General features: G+C 38.2%; 2 protein-coding genes across 3 annotated transcripts; one reads left to right on the top strand and one right to left on the bottom strand.

Annotated features, from left to right (window-relative positions):
- The first annotated feature begins 1,151 nt into the window (after positions 1-1,151).
- Positions 1,152-13,050, top strand: LOC309475352 (methylcrotonoyl-CoA carboxylase subunit alpha, mitochondrial-like). Its single transcript, XM_082138116.1, has 19 exons — positions 1,152-1,453; positions 1,907-1,950; positions 2,024-2,157; positions 3,382-3,477; positions 3,577-3,698; positions 4,527-4,674; positions 4,748-4,869; positions 4,952-5,063; positions 6,016-6,097; positions 6,666-6,793; positions 6,956-7,139; positions 7,853-7,962; positions 9,435-9,651; positions 9,740-9,826; positions 10,928-10,977; positions 11,149-11,286; positions 11,372-11,479; positions 12,305-12,376; positions 12,457-13,050. Exons 1-19 carry the CDS (start codon positions 1,398-1,400, stop codon positions 12,577-12,579), a joined length of 2,133 nt encoding a protein of 710 aa, XP_081994242.1. The 5' UTR covers positions 1,152-1,397; the 3' UTR covers positions 12,580-13,050.
- A 2,288-nt stretch (positions 13,051-15,338) lies between these two features.
- LOC309475343 (NLR family CARD domain-containing protein 3-like) lies at positions 15,339-25,577 on the bottom strand. 2 transcript variants are annotated; one of them, XM_082138092.1, is made up of 8 exons: positions 25,497-25,577; positions 24,345-24,599; positions 24,091-24,201; positions 21,577-23,472; positions 19,908-20,081; positions 19,387-19,557; positions 16,862-16,908; positions 15,339-16,793 (listed from the first exon to the last, which is right to left on the bottom strand). In XM_082138092.1, exons 2-8 carry the CDS (start codon positions 24,545-24,547, stop codon positions 16,240-16,242), a joined length of 3,156 nt encoding a protein of 1,051 aa, XP_081994218.1. In that variant the 5' UTR covers positions 24,548-24,599; positions 25,497-25,577; the 3' UTR covers positions 15,339-16,239. The 2 variants fall into 2 exon arrangements, with proteins under 2 accessions (XP_081994218.1, XP_081994219.1); XM_082138093.1 differs by having other exon boundaries at positions 25,521-25,547.

Genomic DNA, 25,577 nt, shown 5'->3' with positions numbered 1-25,577 from the left:
GGATGAAATAAATAAATTAGAATAAAAAAAAAACATTGTGTGTATATATATGAATTTATATTCACGACAGATTTAAAACCACACTATTATGCTATAATACACAGTACAGGCCAAACGTTTGGACACATTACTATTTTTAATGTTTTTGAAAGAAGTTTCTTCTGCTCATCAAGCCTGCATTTATTTGATCAAAAATACAGAAAAAAAAGTAATATTGTGATATATTATTACAATTTAAAATAATTGGTTTTCAATTTATTATACTTTAAATTATCATTTATTTCTGTGATGCAAAGCTGAATTTTCAGGATCATTACTCCAGTCTATCACATGATCCTTTAGAAATCATTCTAATATGATGATTCATTATCAAAGTTGGAAACAGTTCTGCTGCTTAATATTTTTTCATAACCTGTGATACTTTTCTAGGATACTTTGATGAATAAAAAGTAAATAAATAAATAAAAAAGAAGAAGCAAACGTTTTAAAAATAGAAATCTTTTGTAACAACAATATACACTACTGGTCAGTCATTTGGGGTTTTCTTTCTTTTTTTGAAATAAATCAATACTTTTATTCAGCAAGGATGTGTTAAATTGATAAAAAGTGATGGTAAAGAAGATTGATTTTTTTTTTTTAATAAATGCAGTTCTTTTTAACTTTTTATTCAACAAATATATTAGGCAGCAGAACTGTTTCCAACACTCATAATAAATCAGAATAAAGGATCATGTGATAGACTGGATGTCACATGCACTGAAGACTGGAGTAATGATGCTGAAAATTCAGCTTTGCATCACAGGAATAAATTATTTTTTAAACTATATTCAAATAGAAAACTATTATTTTAAGTTGTAATAATATTTCACAATATTACTGTATTTTTCTGTACTTTTGATCAAATAAACGCAGCCTTGATGAGCATTAGAGACTTCTTTCAAAAATATAAAAAAACGTAATGTTTCCAAACTTTTGACCTGTAGCCTACTGTATATATCATGGCTTTAAATATGAATTCATTATGCTGTCCAGTAGGCCTTTGTTAAGTGTAACCTCTTTTTGTTTTGACTTCATATCCCATAATCCCTACACATACGTCAGTCCCCGCCTCCAATCTCTGTCTTCTGATTGGCTGCTGTAAGTACGGTAACATAAAGAGGACAAACTTGATGTGTTCGTTATTGCTGCCGCTACACTTAGCACAGCGTAGCCTATATGATCGTTTTAATGCCATTTCACACGGATTAGTTAGACAGAATATACATGTTTGGAAATAATCCATGAATGTTCTGATAATGGAGCTGTAAAACCCATGAAAAAGATTAAATCAATGCGCTGTTTTAGGGCAGGAGTCGAGTAACTGTTAGATACACTTGTCATTCGCTAACACAGTGAACATGGCTGCAGTGTTTCTGAAAACTCATATCAACAGAGATATAAACAAACATCTGCTGTAAGTCACAAGCTACTTTATTATATCATTTAAAGAGCAAATATAGGTGTTCATTAAAGTTGGCTGTGTTCAGAGGTCAGTGTCTGCATCAGTCGATCCGTCAGAAGTATGACATTCAAACTTTAAGTAAAGTAGCTTTATTTCTCTTTTAAACTAATGCATTCGGACCTTCGAGATTCATTGCACTGATATAATTGTCTAAATTCTGCTGGGAAGTCATATATGGGCCAAATATAACGTGTGATTGTTTATGAATGTGTATTTAGTGCGAGGTGACTGAAGATGAGCTTATAGTGAAGAGTTATGAATATGTGTGTGTGATGTTTTGCTGTGATATATCTGCATGTTTGACCTTAAACGGAGAGGTCATGACCTCTGCAGATGTGTTTGCCCTTGACACTGTTTACTACACAAGCCCAGTGCTCAGATGATCTCTTGCTCTCTTGACTACAGGACTCTGATCTGGACCAGAGGATCCTTCAGACATGCATCTGTGGGTAAGAGACCTGTCATGGGGACGCTATTATTATGATGATGATTATTATTTACAGTGGTGTTTCTCCTTCACAGGCCGGATTGAGAAGGTCCTCATTGCTAACAGAGGAGAGATCGCGTGCCGTGTGATGCGGACGGCGAGGAAGATGGGTGTCCGCTCTGTGGCTGTGTACAGTGATGCAGACAGACAGGCCATGCATGTGGCCATGGTGAGGAAACACCAACCACACACACCTCATGAGTGTTTGATGGGTAGATAGATCGAACGTGTGGATGAAGGAGTCAATGATTTGGGATTCCAAAAATACAAAATGCAATTCTCACATTACATACTTTGACTTGAATACACCTGTTCTATTTTCCTTATCAGAAGAGGAAAACAATACACTTTAAAGTCCCCCTGTAGTCAACAATGTTAACGTGATCTTTGATCACCACAATGACACATTTAAGCGTTTTTTCCTAAATTTTTCTTTTTATTCATGCCTTAAAATATCTTGAATGTAACTCGACACCCTTGCCTCATTTAGTATGCGCAGTTCAATGAATATGCAAATGAGCCCCGCCTCCACTCACTCACTCAGCTCAGAGATCCACTGGTTGACGATCACACGTTGATGTGATTGGTTACAAGGTAGTTTGTGACGTCAGAAACACCAGCGATTTCAAAGCGTGTTTTTGAGACTGTCTTTGGTTCACTGCAGTTTTAAGGAGAAAACACTCAGCAATGCTGTCGACTTATGAATTTACACATGGTTTGTCTTAAAGCATATTAAAAACACCACATAGACATATAAACAACATTAAAAGCTGGATTTCCACCACAGGGGGACTTAAGTGCGAATATACTTAAGTACGAACTGATGTAATGTTTTCGGACACTTAAATAGATGTTATTTTCAATTGAATGAAAATGTTTTATAGTTTCAATTTATGTTAAATGCAATTAGTTTTTTTGTTATGTACATCTTTATATGTAATTTCATAATTCTATATTGTCTTTGAAATATGGTTAAAGTTACTGCTGAATGTAGTGACAAGAATTCATGATAAACTACAATATACTTTACAATAAACTTATATGCACATTTAATACAATTAAACACACTTCTTTTTCACGAGGGACTCCAGCTGTCCTGATATCATAATCATTTCTTGAGCATTAAATCAGCATATTAGAATGATTTCTGAAGGATCACTGTAATGATAATACGTAATGATGCTGAAATTTCAGCTTTGATCACAGGAATAAATGACACTTTACTAATATATTCCCATAGAAAACAGCTATTTTTCATTGTAATAATATTCCACTGTTTTTACTGTATTTTTAATCAAATAAGTTCAGCCTGGGTGAGCAGTAGAGACTCCTCAGACACATTAAACAGTAGTAGTTAGCGGTAGTGAAGTCCGCGGTCTCCTCTGTGACTCAGGCGGATGAGGCGTATCACATCGGACCAGCGGCGTCTCAGCAGAGTTACCTGTGCATGGACAAGATCCTGGACGTGGCCAAGAGATCCGGCGCACAGGTGTGCTGACCTCAACACATGTCTTTCTGAACAACATCTTTCATTATATATATATATATATCATTTGAAAATCTCTCTTTTTTTAATTGTTTTGGTAAGGCGGTCCATCCTGGATATGGTTTCCTGTCGGAAAATACCGAGTTTGCTGAACAGTGCAAACAAGAAGGCATCATCTTCATCGGCCCACCATCATCAGCCATTCGGGACATGGGAATCAAAAGGTACAGTTATTTTGATCATAATAACATGTGCAAAAATATGTTATTTGTCTGTGTAGTAACTGTACTCTAGAAAAAGCTTAAGCAACTCTTGTGAAAAAGAAGTGTGAAAAAAAAGAAGCTTAATTGTGTTCAAATCTTAAAAAGTATATTTTTAAAAACTACTTAATATTACTGAAATATGGCACTTAAGTGTACACTTTCAAAACTATGTTTCTGAACACACTTAAGTACTCTTTTAAAAAGTGCACTCAAAAGAAAAGTTTTAGTGTAAAGTTCATTTTAACTCATTGTTTTAATCTTTGTTCAGTGCTTAATGTACTAGAATGTGCATTACTTGATTATAATTTTGACTGTTGTGTTTTATTCAATAATACATTTTAAAGTTAATGCATTTTAAATGTACTAAATTACAACTTCATCAAGACAAATGTGTATTTACAAATACACGACATACAAATTTGAACAGAAATGACATATATTATATTAATAATATATATAAATATATTAAAAATCAACTTTTTAATATCGCATAATACTATAATGCTAAAAATCCTTAATAGCAACACTTTAAATGTATTTCAAAGACATTATAGAATTATGAAGATGTTCTTAAGTCCTGCTTAAATGGGTCAAAAGCACTCTAATTACATTTAATATTACAATCAGTTCACACTTAAGTATATTCTTTTAAGGGATATTATTTCTGTGATAAGTACTATTTTAAAAAGTACGCTAAACTATCAGAAGCAAAGCTTTTCTAACCAACATTAAAGTGTCTTTCTTTTCTATTTATGCCGTAGAAACACATCTTTGTTTCTTGTGTTTTAGCACATCTAAACACATCATGTCAGCTGCAGGCGTGCCAATCATTGAGGGTTACCATGGCGAGGACCAATCGGACGAGAGGCTTCAGAGCGAGGCGGCCAGGATTGGCTACCCTGTGATGATCAAAGCAGTGCGCGGCGGCGGAGGAAAGGTGGCGTGAGTTTCCTCTGAATGATTGTGTAGTGTGTGTTACGCTCATCTGAACCCTCTGCTTGATCCCTCAGGGAATGCGAACCGCACACTCGGAAGCAGAGTTCCTGGAGCAGCTGGAGTCCGCTCGGAGAGAAGCTCGCAAGTCCTTCAACGACGACGTGATGCTGGTCGAGAAGTTTGTGGAAAACCCCAGGTCTGTTTGCTTTATCCAGTGTGCGTCACTCACATAGTTTGAGGTGTGTGATGTGATGTGTGTGTGTGTGTTGTTGCGTTAGACACGTGGAGGTGCAGGTGTTCGGAGATCAGTCTGGTGATGCGGTCTACCTGTTCGAGAGAGACTGTAGCGTACAGAGACGACACCAGAAGATCATAGAGGAAGCTCCCGGGGTAAGACTCACTCTTTCAGCATCTTCAGCTTGATCCTGTATGGGTATGATGTGTGCTGGGGGTGTTCACCCAAAAATGAAAATTAGTCCATGATTTACTCACCCTCAAGCCGTCCTAGGTGTATATGACTTTCTTCTTTCAGACGAATACAATCAGAGTTATATTAAAAAATGTTCCGGCTCTTCCGAGCTTTATAATGGCAGTGAATGGACGTTTCTGTTTTGAAGACCATCTATCCATGGATAGATGCACTTTTATGAAGGACAGATGCACTTTTATGATGGACAGATGCACTTTTATGATGGTTAGATGCACTTCTATGATGGATAGATGCACTTTTATGATGATAGATGCACTTTTATGATGGATAGATGCACTTTTATGATGGTTAGATGCACTTCTATGATGGATAGATGCACTTTTATGATGATAGATGCACTTTTATGATGGACAGATGCACTTTTATGATGGACAGATGCACTTTTATGATGATAGATGCACTTTTATGATGATAGATGCATTTTTATCATGGAGAGATGCACTTTTATCATGGAGAGATGCACTTATGATGGACAGATGCACTTTTATGATGGACAGATGCACTTTTATGATGGACAGATGCACTTTTATGATGGATAGATGCACTTTTATCATGTTTAGATGCACTTTTATCATGGAGAGATGCACTTTTATGATGGACAGATGCACTTTTATGATGGATAGATGCACTTTTATGATGGATAGATGCACTTTTATGGACTTCAAGGAGCCAGGACATTTTTTAATATAACTCTGATTGTATTCGTCTGAAAGAAGAATGTCATATACACCTAGGATGGCTTGAGCATGAGTAAATCATAAGCTAATTTTCATTTTTGGGTGAACTATCCCTTTAATGTAACTGACCTGGCTTGATTTGTGTGTGTGTGTGTGTGTGTGTGTGTGTTTACAGCCAGGCATCAGTCCTGAGGTCCGGCAGAAGCTTGGAGAGGCCGCAGTTCGGGCAGCTAAAGCAGTCAACTATGTTGGTGCAGGTGATGATGATGTCATGTGATTCTGTGGTGCATTAGTGTGATGACAATATGTACACAACCATTCAAAAGTTTGGGGTCTGTATTTTATTTTATTTTAAAGAAACGTATACTTTCATTCAGCAAGGATGCATTACATCGATCACAACTGACTGTAAATACATTTAGAATCTTACAAAAGATTCAATTTCAAAATAAATGTTGTTTTATTGAACATTATATTCATCAAAAACACCAGAAAAAAAAAAATCCAGGAAAATTTACTGTTTTCAACATTGATAATAATCATAAATGTTTCTTGAGCATCAAATCGTCATATCAGACTGATTTGTGAGGGATCATGAGACACTGAAGACTGGAGTAATGATGCTGAAAATTCAGCTTTGATCACAGGAATAAATTATATTTTACTTGTTGCTGTTTGAGCATGAAAACGTCCCTCCAGCGGGAGTTCTTCTCTATATCAGTGTCACTGTTTCATTCAGTTTTATTCACCAGTAAGAAGTTTACCGATCAACAAGAAACAATGGATAAGTCAATGATAACAGAATTTTCATTTTTGGCTGAACAGGAACTGTGGAGTTCATCATGGACGCGCAGCACAACTTCTACTTCATGGAGATGAACACGCGTCTGCAGGTGGAGCATCCCGTCTCGGAGATGATCACAGGAACAGACCTGGTGGAGTGGCAGCTGCGTGTAAGACTGCAAACACTACCCTTCAGAAGATACCTAACATACTGACATATTTCACAAGTCATTTGCAGATTTGTCCACAAGGGGTCACAAGAACACCTGCTTGCTTTACTCGTTTGTGTCTGCATTAAATTCAGATGGTGTCATGTGGTGTTTGTCCCTCAGGTGGCAGCGGGGGAGAAGTTGCCCCTCACGCAGGAGCAGATCATGTTGCGGGGTCATTCTTTTGAAGCCAGAATATACGCTGAAGACCCCAGTAACGACTTCCTCCCCGGAGCGGGACCCCTGCTACACCTGTCCACCCCGCAGGGCGACCCGTGCACACGCATAGAGACCGGCGTTCGAGAAGGTGCTTCACCTCATAGTACATAGTCACTTGTAATGCCTGGAATGGTACCAAACTTCTACAGTAGTACAAATAGGTTCTGTACTCATAAAACAAAGCATTGGAAAGTTTGTAAGTACATCAGGAGTTTATTTAAATAACACTTGCCTGATGGCTAATGCTACCGCTAACCCGGACGTCGACGTCACTTCCGTGATTTGGGAAAAGCCCGTAATGGCAAAATTGAGCAAAAGCAGACAATATTGTGTCTAAAATATTACACAATATTAACTTCTTATTTATTGAACTGTTGTAGAAAATCAATATCGCATTTGCACTCGCGCTATTCGTAACAAAAACATCACTTGTGTGATATGGCTTTACTATGTCATGATATACTGTACAAACTCACACATGCAAAACTCATGATAACTTGAATTTTAGGAGCATTATAACCTTTCCTTTTTCGATAATCCATTACACTCGGATGTGCATCACAATACACAAGAAAAGATCTGTCGCTACTTGTGTTTCATTGTGACTTTGAAGACTGAAGGAAAAACATGTAATGATTATGGTACATAAATAATCTACTACTAATGTTTTGCCCTTGATAATACTTAATCATTAACTAAAAATACCTTTATTAGAGAATAAATATGAGCACTTATGTCATTCATGAATGATTTGGTTCAGTGTTGGTTGGTAATGCTGTACATCTGTTCATAATGTCTAAGGTGATGAGGTGTCTGCCCATTATGACCCCATGATCGCTAAACTGGTGGTTTGGGGAGAAGATCGCTCCGCTGCTCTGAAGAGACTCAGATACTGCCTTCGACAATATAATGTAAGCACACATTCTCATCCACAAGCACTGATATTTTACTATCTTTGGTATCTCATTTATTTAAATGTTTTTTAATTGTGTTTGTTAACCCTGTTCAAAAGTTCATAAGGTTTGGTCACATTAGCGAAAAAGGTCTATTGTTCATTGTCAACACTGCAGCAATACAGATACAGAAGTACTTCTATATAGTTGAGTAATGCAGTGAGTTATTGTCATGTGCAGTTTATTTCTCAATTATTACACAGCTCTCTGGAATACTTGATTCTGATTGGTCAGTCCGAGGCGTGTTATTCCCCGATAACAACCGTCGTCAATAGCAACGCTGAATCACATCCGGGTATCTGAAAGCATCTTTCATGTCTGTCGTTTCACACCGCGGACTCGCTCTTCCCCCATTCATACTAATGCAGCTGCTGCCATCTTGCGTCTCTGTTATATGTTTTCGACTTATTAAAAATCAAATCAAAAGAGACTTCAGATGGTACTGTAATATTGTTGCTGTGTTTATATTCTTGCCAGGATTGTTTTGTACATGGATTATAAGATAATAAACGGGTAAGATTTCAAAACAGTTTCATCTCAAATCAATATCTCTTGTCCCCATAATCATCTATATGGTGAAAAGCTGTGTAATGAGTGATATGACTGTACTTTATCCCTTAAAGTCTGCCTGTAGTCAATCATTTTATCCCTTAAAACTCATCTTTGATCACCAAAATGACATATTTAAATGCATTTTCCTTGAAAAAGTTTCTTCATGCCTTAAATTAGCTTGAATGTAACTCGACACCCTTGCCTCATTTAGTATTCGCGGTTCTATGAATATGCAAATGAGCCCCGCCTCCACTCACTCACTCAGCTCAGAGATCCACTGGTTGACGATCACACGTTGATCTGATTGGTTACAAGGTAGTTTGTGACGTCAGAAACACCAGCGATTTCAAAGCGTGTGTTTGAGACTGTCTTTGGTTCACTGCAGTTTTAAGGAGGAAATACTCAGCAATGCTGTCGACTTATGAATTTACACATGGTTTGTCTTAAAGCATATTAAAAACACCACATACACATATAAACTAAATGAAAAGCTGGATTTTCAACACAGGGGGACTTTAAATGTTCTTCTAGTTTGAACTTGTTCAGTCGTTTCGGCTAAAAGTCGCTTGCTAGAAACTTTTTTTCTTTGCAGAAGCCTTGCGTTTAGTGGGCTGATAAGATATTTAAACAAAAATCTATATTTTGTGCCCAATTTTTGCTTTAAATAAGAAATAACGTGTAATGAGCAGGAAAACGAATGTGCAGTCGGTTGTTATCGCAGAATAAACCCCTTCAGGGTGAAACAAGCCCTGTCCTGATCACCCTGTCAGGGTTTATTCTGTGATAACAACCGGCTGGATGTACAGTACATTATCCCTTATACTTCTATATAGGAGAAGTTTTCTAACAAGACATTTAAACAAATGTACATTTGACAGATTGTGGGTCTCAACACCAACATCGACTTCCTACTGAGTCTTTCGGGGCATCCCGAGTTCGCGGCGGGGAACGTTCACACTAGCTTCATCCCGCAGCACTACGATCAGCTGTTCCCCGCGGCCCAGAGCCCGTGTGGTGCGGTGCTGTGTCAGGCCGCTCTGGGTCTGCTGCTCCGAGAGAAGCGGCACACCGAGGAGTTCAGGGACCAGTCCAGTGGTGAGGACGGTTCGGTGTTCATTGATGTTGTTGGTTCAGTGTGTGTGTGACGCTTGTTTGAGATGTAAACCTGAGCTTCCTCTCGCAGACATGTACTCACCGTTTGCCTCCAGTAACGGGAGACGACTCAATGTCCTGCACTGCAGGAACCTGACACTGCAGCTCGGGGACAACAGTGAGTGTGCATGCTCTAACACACACACACACACACACACACACACACACACACACACACACACACACACACACACACACACACACACGATGCCTGTCTGAACCAGTGAAGGTTTGACTCTGAACGATCACTTCAGGAGAAGAGCTACACCTGACAAATCTACAGGAACATCATCCATAAATATTCTGCATTTTTGTAGATTTTTATAGGATGAATTCAGTAATTAAGATCATATCTGTGCTGGACACTTTCACAAATAATTATTGTTATATTACTTTTTGTTAGATTTTTTTATTTTTAACTTTAGAAAATTGTTTTTACACAATTAGGATTTATTCAGTGGTTTAGATATATATGTTCTGATTAATGTCACACATTTTGGAAAGGTCAGGGGTCAAGCTCTTGCAAAGTTAATCATGATTAACTCTTTCCCAGCCACTGACAGAATTTTCCGGCAATTCATGTTTCCGCTGTTCTGCGGTATAGGGTGCTAGTACATATACAGTGTATATTGTATATTTATATGTATAGTTCATGTTTTTAAAATATTGGTAAGACTACACTAAGGTTCCAATAGTTGAGGTTAGTTAATGCATTAATATTAACTAACAATGAGCAATACATTCATTACAGTTCTTAAGTACTAACTGTTCATGTTCATTATCTAATGTTAACTGATACAACTTTTGATTTTAATCACGTTTTAGTACGTCGAGATTAACATTAACTGACATTAATAATTTAGTTAACTAATGAAACCTTATTGTAAAGTGTTACCAAAATATTAGATTCACGTGATTAAAGGCACTTACTGTAATATATAGTAATGCATACTTCACAGTTTAATATTTGTGTGTGTGTGTGTGTGTTACAGTATTATTAATGACAATAATTAAAAGCTGGGGAGGAAATATGCATAATTGTTATATAAAATAATGCCACAATGCAAAAGAAAATACGATTTGTCCTAAATAGGCTTAGTTTTCTTTAAGAAAAATATAATTTTTTTGATTTTGGGGTGAAATATGACCTGAACATTTCCTTTGTGTCTTGTCAGATTCGCCCAGATGATATTAACTAATTGTATTATTTATTTCACAGAAGTGGCATTAGCTGTTACATTCAATCCAGATGGGACGTACAGTATGGAGGTAAATTATGTTTTTAGACTGTAAAGATGATGATGATGCATATCTGCATTGCCAAATCATAAAGAATAGCAGGGTTATTGTCAGAGATTTCACAGTCTTAGTCTGAACAACGACTGTCATGCACTAAATATAACCTTTCACTAAGGTCGCTGGGTAATTTTTGGTTGTTAGACAGGAGGTCAGGTGTTCCACGTGTCAGGGGAGCTGCAGCTGGAGGGTGGCGTGACCTTCCTGTGCTGCTCCGTGAATGGGGTTCTGTCCCGACCCAAACTAGTCATTCTGGACAACACTGTACACATCTTTTCTATGGTGGGTTTCTTTCACCCTTTGAATGACGCTTCAGCTTTCATTTCAAGTCTATGTATGATATTTGTTTGTTGTTGTTCTCTTTTAGGAGGGAAGTGCTCAGGTGGATGTGCCTGTGCCCAAGTTCCTGGCTGGTGTAAGTGGCGCCAGTGCACAGGGTGGTGCTGTTGCACCCATGACCGGCACTATTGAAAAGGTATTTAAGGCAGCTGTGGTTGAAGTTTGTGTACTGTACATCCTCTATACAGTATGCCAGACTAGAGTAGTGTGTCAAGAATCATAGAATACTGAACATTATGTGTAAAAAAGGTCACATTTACAGACAAAATGGTAATTAAAGTGCCCCATTATGCCCTTATAAGTGCCTTCATAAGGATGTGGACTCATGCTGGAATTGATACGGTGAAACAAACGTCATCTGTTCGTATCACTATCTAACAAGTACTGAGGAAGATCCAGAGCTTAAATTCAGATAGGCATTTCACTCCTGACATGTGCTGTCGACCAATCACAACAGACTGGGTCATCTGACCAATCAGAGCAGAGTACATTTACATTTACATTTATGCATTTGGCAGACGCTTTTATCCAAAAGCATTGCGTTATCCTATACATTTATACATAGGTATGTGCAATCCCCTGGGATCGAACCCACAACCTTGCGTTGTTAACGCAATGCTCTTACCACTGAGCTACAGGAAAGCTAGTAGCCAGAGTAGACCAATCACAACAGACTGGGTCATCTGACCAATCAGAGTAGAGTTCTTTATCTAACCATTTCAGACACTGAGAAGAGAGCTGATGCTGCAATGCATATTATGAGAAAAATGTATTGTTTTTTGACCTTGGATGCATGTAAACCTATTGTGGGAGACTCCAAAACAAAATCAGGAGCCTTTAAAATAGCATAATAGGGGCACTTTACTCTGTCTGGCAGCCGAACTGTGACTCTGTCTGGTTTCAGTAGCGAGTGCTTGTTATCGTCACTGCATGTGGAACTCGTGCTTTGCTGTGTCTGTAGGTGCTAGTCAAGGTTGGAGACTCGGTCCAGAAAGGAGATCCCTTAATGGTGATGAATGCCATGAAAATGGAGGTGAGGCTCTGTCACTTTCCTCATTGAGTGCACTTTATAGTCCACATCACAACTGAGTGTGTCCTCCTCTTCCTGGGCAGCACACCATCCGTGCACCCAAAGCAGGGGTCATCAAGAAGGTGTTCTTCAAGGAGGGCTCGCAGGCCAATCGCCACGCAGCTTTAGTAGAGATGGAGGAAGAGGAAGCAGCAGGAGCCGAGTAAACCACATCACAGCCACATCTCAGACAGACGGATGGAGATCCTGAACATGATCTTGAAGCACTAGTTTGGATCTTTTGAGATTTGAAAAGCAAACTAGAAACTTTCTTGCGTATCTAAAAACACTGTTACCTGTAGCTTTCTTTGTGTGGAATTCATTCCCTAATAACTTAGTGTTTCTGTGGTTCCCTTGGTTTATTTGTACCATGTTGTCATTTTTTCTTATGAAGATTAACACTTAGATGACTGTGGACTGGCTTACCATCTCCCTTTAAACACAAGTATTTGCATTTCAGCAAAACCAATCCACTCATGTCAAATATCATAGCACACTTGTGAAGCATTGCTTAACATTGATGATTGTCATCTGAGGGGAATAAGGTGCCATGATGTGGGTTTGATTACTGAAGGAAATGTCTAGAATCTGTATCTCTGAACCTTTTTAACCTTCTTCATTAAAGGGTTTGTTTTCTATTAAGTCTCTTGAGTCTCCAATTAAATTAATTATTCAAGTTCACAATTATTCTGACCGCTGTCAAGAATTTATTCATTGTTTTACCAAAATTAATTTCTGTTCTAACTCTATGCAACAAATTTATCTATGAAAAAAAAACAAAAAAACGTTTTTAATCCAAATTCATGATTCCATTAATGGAAGTAAACACTACCAACTGGTACTGTATAGAGTATACTTACGTTTATTTATATTGCACATGTTTTTACATGAAGGTAATACAAACTGCTTTACTTAAATGTCATTAAAAACAGCATAAGTAAATAAGAAATAGAAATCATTTAAAAAAAAAAAAAGATCCTAGTGCTCTTTTGCATGTATGAAATGTATTTATGCCAAAGGTAAACCTCTCCAGTGCTCCAGCGATCTCCTATATCCCTTCCCTATGTTTCTATGATTTCCCCCATTGTCATCACCTGCACTTCTGCTATCTCCAGGTTTCATCTCTGTTTGTTAATGTTCCTGGACGAAAGTTTGTTCATAACTTTGAGAGAACCTTGACTCAACATCAGCTCTGAGAACGTTCCCTGTTTGCTGGGAATCTGCTAAATGAAGGTATTGTAAACATTATAACATCATGATTTTCTGTAAATCTGCTTTGAAAATGTGTATTGTGAAAAGCTCTGTAAAAACAAATAACACAAAAAAGGAAGTTTCATTAAAATTGTTCTCATGTTTTATGCAAACATTACAGAAACATTCAGTAAATATACGTAGTAATAACATCATAAAGACATTGAAAGGTTATTGTTCCTCAGAATGTTTTCTATCAATGTTCTGAGAACCTTTATCAAGTAAAAGTAACATTTTAAGGACGTTCCATGAACGTTGTACTCGGAACATTTATAAAAACATTCAGCAAATAATAATAACTGTCCTGGTTTGTTTGAAGCAGGATTAATTGAAAGTGCAGGATTAAACGCAGGAGTCTTTTATTTACAAAATCAAAACTTAACAATAACACCCAGAACCTCAGAATACAGTGTGGTCGACGGTTGAGACTTGTGGCCGGTTGCATAAACTGCTAAGACTAGTCTAAGACTGTTCATCATATTTATTTATTTTTTTAAGTAATATAAAAACGTAGATTGGTCTAATTTGATACATTCCACTTTGGTCTAAGTCTTCACCTAATACGTCTGGGAGACCTGGTCCATCACAGTCTCAGGACTGGAGGCAGGGCCCGAGGCTGAGCGTGGCCACTTGTGCTCCACTCCCTGTTGGAGCCTCAACTGGTCCTGTAGCACCTAACAAGTAGAGGTTAACTTGCTATTTAGCAGCTCTTCTTGTTATCAGGCACTTTTGTCGGGTGCTGGGAGTCTTGCGACCCTGGACTAGTAGCCTGTTTTACACCAGACCCTTCTCAGTCGTAACTGAGAGTGGGTCTGGGGAAGCTTCATTCACATCCCATTTCCAAAGGGGCGTCACCAACGGACGTCGCTCAAATGCCTCTAGGCGCAATTGGATAGACCTAAAACCAATCAGAGCAATCGTCATCATGTAAAGCCCGCCTCAACGTTTGTGATTGGTGCCAAGATTTGGAAAGATTGGAAATGGGCTTGAATGGGCTCTTGGCCAGACTGACTTGCAGAGCAAATCTAAATTTGCCGGAAGCTCGTCTGGGTTTTCCCAGGCTACTGGACTAGTCCAGGCAGGGTGTGAACGCTTTCCCCCCATCGTTCTGGGGTAGTAGAACTGTAGCTCCCCTGCCGCTTCCTAAAGGTTAGTGTTCTTTGTAGTGGGGAAGGTTCTTTGTAGTGTAGTAAGGAATAGTTATTCTGAAACAAGATACTACATCTCGCTGCCATGCCTCGGACTCGCTGCTGACAAAGAAGTTGATGACGTCTATTGCAGGTGCTCGCTTATACTCACAGGCGCTCTGGTAGAGACGTCATGGACTGTCATCGGCCAATGAAATTGTCTTGTGTGGATACACGTGCTTCAGAAACCAGTCACACTGATGACATTCCCCATCGCACTGATCCAGACACAGTGTCTCGTTCCCCTTCTCAGGAACCCATGGTTGCAGCCGTAACCTGAGAGAGTCTGTTATCAAGATTAGTTTTTTTACACCTTTGAGTCCTAGCTAAGATAAAATCATTTCTCTCTTTTAAGGACTTTGAAAGGGTGATCCAACTTTTATTTTGACAAAAGGCTTGACTATTGTAATTCCCTTTATTATGGGTATTAACCAAGCCTGCCTTGGTTAAATTTTTTTTAATAAAATCCAAGCACAGCGAGACAATAGTAAACTCAAAACCAGTTTTATTGGCTACAATACTTGTGCTACTACAAGTAAAATAAAATAAAAGTATTATAAAATAAATGTTTGCAATACAGCAATATCAGCCGGGCTTCAGTACTGATGGGGTAACATTTTAAATAAAAGCTGAATCCATTGATCTATCAATTAAATAATCTTTACATTTTTTTAAGTATAAGGATTCCAAGAGTGATGTTAATACAAGAGAAAATGCTATTTTAACATTTTTATTTATAGGTAAATCTCCTCTATTCTAATACATTCTCTTCTACTTTAAACACAGTGTAATACATGTAATAAAACTGATCTTCTCTGTTTTAAGGTTATGCAATCACCCAGTTTCAGCACTGTTCTCAACTCATACATCAACACCATCAAATAAGGTACACTTGCAAAATATAAACAAGCCAATAGAATCAACCTATAAAATAACAAGAGTAAAATACACACAATAAGCAAAAAATTACAGTTAATTGTTCAAGGTAAATACATGTACTTGTAGATGGAAATGCTTAATAAAACAGGGGTTTTTGTTTTGGATTTCTAATGTCATTAGACATTGAGCATGTGCTCAACTTAGACAACAATAGGCAGAAAATAAAATACAGAACACAAAAGTACAAGTACAAAACTTGCAGGAAAAAAAAAGACATAGCCTACACCCTACAAAATAGTGTACTCAAACTCAAGCTAATCTACAACCAAGCTCAGCCTAGTGAGCTGATCTCATGACATATGAAGCAGATACATCTTTGTTCAAGTCCTGTCTCACGAGGGTCCTTTCCGGACCCCATTCCCACTCTTTCCTGTAACGTCCTGTCACCTTCCCAATTTCAACGCTCCACTAAATTATAAGACAACTGTCTAGAGTGAACTGTTTTAAAGGTTATTCCTTGCCTGAGATCTTTCCAGCAGTTTGACACAGAGACACCGAGGCTCTAGGATAAAGCCTAAATCCAGCATATAGAGGTTCAGTGAATGTGGTGTTGAATGTGTATAAGTGTGTGAGTGTGTGTGTGTCAGAGACGCTGTAGAAGGACAGAGTGCCGGCCGGCCAGTCTAGATACACTCCTACTCTTTTAGACTGAGATGGGACAGATACATCAGTGTTCTTATTATCATGCCAGGCAGTGCAAACCTTACCACTGTTAATCCAGAAAAGACACCAGGAATGTTCATTGAGTCCAAAAAGACAATCAATCCCTTCTTTTCTACTGACTTTTTTGTATGTCACTGCTACATGACCATTACCATTGAATTCAGTTTCCCAGTAACAGCGTCCAGTCAGACTCTCTTTACACATAACCTGTTCATAGTGCTCAAATCTCTCAGGATGTTCAGGATATGATTGATGCTCTTTCACATGTGTTACCATTCTGTTCTCAGTCATTAGGAGGCTAGTGTGTGTTGTGTTTGGATCCAATGTGAGATCACAAAAATCTGAACAGAAAAAGAAATGTAATCGTTTAAAAGTTTAACAAATGAACAAAAACTAAGAACGGACTTACATTTTTGTAGTCCTGGTGTGATTCTGAAGGCTTCATTATAGTCCACACTGAAAAGAAAACAAAAACAAAACACAGGCACTTGTAACTTTGTCTCAACATAAATTCTCATAATTTATATGTACAATATGTAACTTTTGACCCTCTAGTGGGGAAAAAAACGCCAATAACAACTGCGTGCATTTTGCAGAAGAACATTGTTTTGGTTGTGCTTCAGCTCTGTGACTGTGCGGATGAATATGGTTTAGTCAGGACCACCTTCTTCGAATGTATATTTATTATAATGATAATGCAAACCACTAACTGTTAGTGTTGGCTGTATGGTTCTGTTCAGGGCATATTCAGTAATCATGCATGCATAATTAAAATTCATAATTAAAAGTTGTTGTAAACAAGCCGAAATACATGAAAGATGATTACAATAGAATTTAGTGTATACTGAAGACGAAACAGATATCGGATTCGATTCCAGATTCCAGCTAGGTGGAGTTGGGGATGGAGGGGGAGTTAGATGTAGCACGCATCAAGCAGTAGAAGAGAGGCTGAATGAATGGTGATTTTAATGAACAGCTGTGATAAGAGTCGAAACTGAATTGGTATATGTCAGAAACAGCTGACTGTCAGTTGATGCAAGCATGACTGACTTGGCCTGCTTGAACTAACGCAATATTTGATTTATCCCAATTCTTATAAAACACTCACATGACCAGTTTAGATGGAAAGGATCTCAAGCTGACTATCTGAAGACGTCACTGTAGCTATGCCCATTAATAGACACCTTCCTTGAAAATAAATTCCAGCACAGCATTACAACCAGAGATGGACTTACTATTAGGCAAAGGTAGGTGACCGCCTTGGGCCCCCAAAAGCCAAAGAGCCCCTAAAAAGTTTTTTTTTTTTTTTTTATGTACAAGATGCACATTCATCACTAACGCGCAAGCAGTTGCTGTGGTGTTCATTACCATGACAACCGTCTGTGCGTCCACATCGAATGTGCTACTTGTGTATCCGGCTTGTAGCAAATGAAAATACTAGCATCTGAAGCAATAACTAAATATTGAGTAATAGTATTGCCAGGCACCCCTGGTAAATATAATCAAATTAAATCTGCATTGTTTACCCTTTTGATCTTGGACTAGGAACATGAAATTGTCCAGCCATGACTTCTTGTTTCACAGGAGTATAAATATGAGGCAACACAAAGCCCAAATTCCCTTAATCATCCATCACATTGAGTAAAACTAAAGAAGAGTCCTCCTCGCTCATCCAAAAACAATCTCCAGCTTATTAATTTGTCAGACACGACTGGAACTTCAAAAGGGACCTGATTCTGTGGTCAGACGAAACTAAAAAAATAGCTTTTTGGCAGCAAAGCCACCAGATGGGTTTGGTGCGCACTGGGATAAAAAGTACCCCATGCCCACAGTTAAATACTGCTGGATCTTTAATGTTGTGGACCTATTATTATTTTTATTTTTTTTGCTGGAAGTCCAGATCTTGTTCAGATTCGCGGTATCATGGATTCTAGCAAATACCAAGAGATAAAAAAAATCAAAACCTGACGGCTTCTACTAGGGAGTTTTGAGATAAAAGTATTTTATGCTTCTGAGATGACAGGTGTGTGCTGCTGCCTGCTGCGACCAGGGCTGGCTGATCTGGATGATGTCTTGCCATATGCAGAGAGAGGTTCGTCGTGTTGCCGGAGTATTTCACTTTTGTTTTGCAGTTCATGCATATCGCACGCCTATTTACTGTAAAACCCAAAGTTCTCCCATATTTTTGATTTCCCTTTTGTCGGCGGTGGCAAAATCCTCTTATCCTTTTTGAATGTCTCGCGCTGCTGCTCGCGTTTCTAAAATTGGCGCCAATTGATGTCACGTGATAATTGGCTACAGTACATTCAAAAGCACAACAGAATCGATATTCTATTTTATTTAGCACAGCCCTAGCGAGTATCTCTTTAGAGGGAGAACATTTTATTTAGGGTGACTAAAATAAAACAAGGTGTTGTAAATTAAAGGTAGGGTAGGCAATTTTCAGAGAAGCTAGCAATAGCAAGCTAATTTTAAAATCATAAAATCCCATTAGATGCACCCTTCAGATCATCTCCAAAGCCACACCTCCTTCAAAATACATGAATATATAACAGCAGGAAGCAAACAAAAGTGTCACGAGAGACGGCATAAAACTACCTCATGTCTCCAAGCATATAACATCACAATAATAATGAACATAAACAATTTAAAGGGTCATGAAACCCTAAACCAAATTTTCTGAGATTTTAACAGAGGTATGTGTGTTGAACACCATTGAAGACAATGTTAGCATCTGTTAGATTTAATAGTAGGGGGAAAATGGTAAAAAAAAAAAATAAAAAAAAAAAAAAAACGGGTCTTCCGGGTTTAAAATCTTCATTTTTTTATTATTTCTTTTTACAAGTATGCATTTGTGTAAGTGCAAGTAAAATGAAAAAATACAATTACAAAAATTTAATAACAAATACCATGAAAAATTTCACTCCAACTTACTTGAGTTTTTCCAGTGCACAGTTTGGATCATTGAATCTCTCGGAGAGCATCTTGACTCCTGAATCCCCTGGGTGATTGTAGCTCAGATCCAGCTCTTTCAGGTGTGATGCTGAACTCAGAGCTGAAGCCAGATAACAACAGCCGACCTCTGTTATCATACAGCCAGATAATCTACAAAGTAATTGGATTCATGATTGAACACCTGTACTGTGTTTAAAGCCTATGAATTATGAATATGCCTGTTTAAACACTTTTGAACATTATTTTAAAAGCTTAAATTGTTTAGAATTCATTCTAAAATAATGTATCACTGTCATCATGTTTTTACAAATCAACCACCCCAAACTATTTCATCTCAAATGTTGAAGAAATGCTATTATAGAAATCCTGTATAGAAATCAAAACATTAATATTCTTGCACCTGAAGAGAACTAATCATCCAAGATCCTTCAACTATCACAGTTATGTTCAAAATCAAATGCAATGATCATTTAAAATTTTGTAGTTCGATTCTTACTCACCGCAGTATCTCCAGATTACAGTTTGTTCTCTTCAGTGCATCAGAGAGCATCTTCATTCCTGTTTCTTCCAGGTCATTGTTACTCAGGTCAAGCTCTCTAAGAGGAGAGTTTGATGACTGTAGAGCTGAGACCACAATTTCATAGCTGTGACCAGTGAGATTACAGTCAGCAAGACTGAGAGAGACAAAAATAGAATTGTTTGTGAGTTTAGAGGACAGATTCTTACAAAATCACAAGGAATGACACGTTTCACTCTATAGTTTAAAATCTTCCCTAAAAGTAAATGTTCAACTAGTCCAGCTTGACTTGGTAAATATTAATCAAACCCTGGGAGTGTTAAAATGCATTTGTTTTCTTGATGTATTGATTAAAAATCGTTAAGATTGTCAAAGCCACGGCTCAGTGGGCCTTATCAATAACCCACATTTTCCAAAAGGTTTTTTACTCATCACCCAGACCAGTAACTCTGCGTCTTTTTCTACACCAGCCCCAGCGACCTGTGGAAGGTCCTTGAGGGAGGTTCGTTGCTTATATAGAGTGGGTGCTGGTGCAGTGTGAATCTGCATTCACTGCCTGTCTCGTGGATGAGGACCCACTCCGGACCCAGGGCCCCACCAGCATTCACCCACACCCCCCATGGTATGATGAGCTGGATGATATCATTCCTCAAAGTCTTCAATCCCTGGTGATCCCATCCAGCCTCTGGTCTCCTTCGTCGCTGCTGGTCCCACCCAGCTCCCTCATACCTCCGGCTCCACCTCAGTCAGCCATCACCCTAGTTGCACTACAAACTTCCAGGCCTCTGGCTACGCCTTGTCTCTTCACCTCTTCGGCTCCATCGGGCTCTTTCTTCCCTCCGGCTCCACCGTTGTCCTCACTCCCACTGGCTCCCGTCTCTGCCTTGGTCACGTGAGCCTGCGGCTCTGCCTTTGCCCTTCACCTGGGTCTCTACTCCTCCCTCCATCGTATCTGCCATGGGCCTTCACCCTGATGGTGCTGCTCTGGTTCTCTCTCTGGCTCCTTCTTCTGTCATCTCCTCCCTCCATCGTCTCTTCCATGGTGTTTCCATCTGCCAGCTCCTCCTTGGTTATGTCTATCTTTTCCTGCCCCCTTGTTATGGTATGAGGGAATGCCTTCTATTTATTTCTTCATAAATATCAATCACATTTAATATGACACATGTAAACATTACTGCTGCAGTCAGTCCAACTGAGAATTTATAGGTGCACCTGAAAAGGCCGTCTACTCATAATGTTGATCTAATCTGACTGAGATTGAGCGTTTCAACAAAGATAAATTGCAAAATTGCAGTGACCAGATGTGCGATGCTGATAGAGACATTTCATATTAAAAGATATCATTGTTTCTAAAAGTGTTTCTGCTAACTATTGACTTGAAGGGGGTGAATACTTTCTATATTTTTCTATACTTTCTATACTATATTTTGCAATTTTAATTGTAATGCATTTGTAACAGTATTTATCACTCTCCAAAAAATTTATTGGTGCATCTCTAGGGTGAATAGTTATATTAAGTTCACAATTTAATTGCAATTACAATATGATCAAAGTGGACTGCAGATGTAAATTAGCCATTTATGTTGGAAGTTGTACATGGTCCTTAATAAAAAAAAAATATATAATTTTTTTTTTTTTAAATAATTACTTACATAACTTTTCTAAAGTTGCTCACTGCTGGTATCAGTCTTCTTCTACCATCCTCTGATGTGTTGTATTTCTTCAGATCCAACTCATCCAGCACCTCATCTGACATCTGAAGCATGCAGGTGATTGCTGAACATTGAGCAGGAGAGAGTTTCTTCTCTGAGTGTTTGTCTGATCTCATAAACTCCTGAATCTCTCTGTACAGAGTCTGATCTTTCATCTCCAGCAGACAGAGAAACAGATTGATAGATCTTTCTGTGGGGAGATTCTTCTCAGCCCTGATTCTGTCTTTAATGTACTGTGAGGTTTTCTTGATGCTCTCTGAACTTTCCTCTGTATGTGTTAGTAGATCCAGTAAGAGTCTCTGATTGGACTCCAGTGAGATGCCCAGCAGGAATCGCAGGAAAAGATCCAGGTTTCCATTTTCACGCTGAAGTGCTTCATCTATTGTGTCCCTATGCAGATTATGCACTTGATCCAAATAATGCAACGTGTTATCATTTTTTATTATATAATAGTAAAACACATAAAAAGCAGCCAGAAACTCCTGAAAGCTCAGATGTACGAAGCAGTAAACTTTCCTCTGATGAATCACAGATTCCTCTTTAAAGATCTCAGTGCAAATCCCAGAATACACTGAGGCGTCAGTGACGTCTATACCGCTCTCAATCAGGTCCTCCTCATAGAACATCACATGGCCCTTCATCAGCTGTTTGAAAGCGAGTTCAGCAAGTTTCAAAATCACTTCTCTGTTGGACTGCAGGAGCTTCTCTGGATCTCTCTCTTCAGACTTCTGATTCCTCATATTGATCTGAATGATCAGAAAATGGATGTACATTTCAGTCAGAGTTTGAGGGATTTCTGCACTCAGATCTTCCAGGAGCTTCTGAAGCACAGTGGAGGAGATCCAGCAGAAGACTGGTATGTGGCACATGATGTGGAGGCTTCTTGCTCTTCTGATGTGTGAGATGATTCTGCTGGCTTGATCCTCATCACTGATTCTCTTCCTGAAATATTCCTCCTTCTGAGGGTCATTGAATCCTTGAATTTCGGTCACTCGGTTGATGTATTTGGAGGGGATTTGATTGGCTGCTGCTGGTCTGGTGGTGATCCAGATGTGAGCAGAGGGAAGCAGTTCTCCATTCATGAGGTTTGACATCAACACACCCACTGATGAAGTCTCAGTCACATCAGAAACTTTCTGAGCGTCTGAAAACATCAGTGGAATTCTGTTTTCATCCAGACCATCAAAGATGAACACCAGTTTACCCTCCTCATAAATCTTTGAGCCCAGATTATGAAGTTCAGGATGAAAGTCCAGCAGAAGTCTGTGAAGACTGTACTGATGATCTTTTATCAAATTAATTTCTCGAAATGGAAGCACAAACATGAAGTCTACATCCTGATTGGCTTTTCCCTCGGCCCAGTCCAGAATGAACTTCTGCACAGAGACGGTTTTTCCAATCCCAGCGATGCCTATAGTGAGAACATTCTTGATTTTGTCTTTCTCCTCACATCCTGGTTCAGGTGAGGCTTTAAATATGTCATTGCAGTAGATTGGAGTGTCTTGTGTTCTGGCTGTTTTCTCCATCTGTAGCACCTCATGTTCTTCATTCACTCCTTCACTCTCTCCCTCTATGATGTACAGCTGTGTGTAGATGCTGTTCAGGAGGGTTTGATTCTCCTTTAGTTTGATTCCCTCAAATAACCTCTCATACTTGTTCTTCATGAACGTTTTGTGTTGGTCTTTCACTTTCTGAAAAACATCATCAACTGGTTGGTAAGAATCCTGATGCAGGTATTCAGTCTCCACGATCTGTTTCGCTGATTCCATGTTTTGTTTCTTGCTGTGAGTCAGACGGTATTTTACAGAAGGTATTGGCTCATATATCTCCCCACTACTGAGAAGAAGAAAAAAACAAAAAACGTTGTAAACCATCTTAAAAGTTTATATAAGAAATGCAATACATGTATGTCTGGATGAGAAAATTCAAAAGAGACATATATCTCTCAAATACTTTTACTAACTCAGTTTACAGAAACGTTGGGATTTTCTGTAAAATGCTGTAATTTTTTACTTGTCTTGAAACTTTAACTGACAGAAGTACAAATAAAATATGTCAAATTTTTCACTGACCAGATTCCACTTATCCTTTCACATTATTATTCTTTGCAATCTTGCATTGAGAAATGATAGTATTCTATAAACTTTTCACCCTTAGTTTGCCTCTGACCCAACTGTATTCCAGGCATCAAATAAAAAATTGGTTAATATTTACAAAATACAATTATAGTTGGTCAGTCAAATAATTGGAAACATGAATAATATGAATAACATACATGTCAGTTAAATAAAGGTTTAAAAGAATTAACAAATACGACTTATGCTTTCATTGCATTTTACAAAATGTCCCATTTTCTTCTGGAAATGGGCCTGGGGTGTGTAAAAATAAGAAAGTTTTGGGTAATTTTATCACATTTTAAGCCTGTCTAGCTTAAGTCTACATGTTTATACTAACAAAGGGTCAGAGTCAGCACTAAATGCAGAAAGATTGAACTTCATAGAGTCGTCACTCTTCACAGACACACAGCTAGATCCTGGAGATGCGTCTCTCTTTCTCTTCCTCCTGCTGATAATGACAAATACAAAACAAGAAAAACAATGTTTGTCATTCAATCTGCTGTTCTAGGCACTGGCTTGTGCCTGTATAGTTTTAATGCAGTGCAAATCACTTTCAATAAAAAATGAGTGCAAAAATTATGCATTTGTTACCTGAGTTCAGAGGTCATAGATCCATCACTGAAATGAGGTCTATCAAAATTAAAGGAGGCCTCAGACTTTATAGACACACTGCTAAGATGTGGAGAAGCTGCTCTTGGCATCTGATACACATCAGTTCCAGGCTCTTCTGTTTGCTCGGAGAATCGTGTTTCAGATGTAGGGTTCTCCTCCTCTCTATCCTCACTTATATTCATTTTAAGGGCAGTGACCTTCCTTCCACAAACTTATTAAAGACTTACTTCACACCTAATCATGGAAGCACAAAGACAAAAATATATATAACAGACACATATCCTGATTTCGCATCAGAGGAAAATCATTGTAAAATTTACAAAAACAACAGATTTGCAGTAAATATTGGAAGAGTGTATGACCTTCAAGGAAAGGGTTGTTTGTGAATAAATTAAAAATATTAAGTAAAAATTGTGATTTCACTTTAACACAGTGGTGTTGGTCCCTTTAACACATTCTGTTCAGTATAAGTAACGTTGCACCTACATGTCTACAAGTCTACACGTATTAGTAGAGTATTAGTAGACTGTTAGGGTTAGAATAAGTTGACATAGTTGCAAAGTTACTTGTAGTCAGTAGAATGTCTGTTGGAGGACAGACAATAAAGAGTTAGCAGATATTAAGCAGACAGTCTACTAATACTCTAATGAGAGTTATTTGACGTGTAGTTGCAAAGTTACTTACTGTAACAGAATGTTCAAAAGGGACCATCAAAATAAAGTGTTACCAAAATTGACCTTGTTTTATACTAGTCTACTAGTTTCTAAAGTCAAATCAAGCTTCAATCTCCTCCCCTCAAAAGACAATGCTAAGACAAACTCGAAAAACTAGTCATTCTCGTTACGTTTAGTCATTCTGTTTACGAGTCTACAAAATGTAATTATATAAAGAAATGTACATTATGGCTCTCTGTCCATACATTTTTAAACATTTAAACAAAACTATATTTCACCAATCTGAGTAAAATTAAATGTGATTAAACTACATCCCTATCCATTGACATTTCCAGTTTAGGTTACCTTAGAAAGTTTGAATTTTTAAACAAAAAATAAATACAAGTGACAGTGCTGAAATACAAGTGACAGCCCATTTTTATATGACTATACATGTCAAATTAATTTCTTAACCTACCGCAAAATACGGACGTGTAGATACCTGTTGTTGAAAGCACTAAAATGGCATCTCTCTTTCCTTGTTTTTTCCTTTCGTTTT

The sequence above is a fragment of the Leuciscus leuciscus genome (assembly GCF_965113295.1).
Source record: "Leuciscus leuciscus genome assembly, chromosome: 15".
NCBI lineage: Eukaryota > Metazoa > Chordata > Actinopteri > Cypriniformes > Leuciscidae > Leuciscus > Leuciscus leuciscus.
Note: the sequence above shows the minus strand (reverse complement) of the source record. Positions and strands in the feature narration are given on the sequence as shown.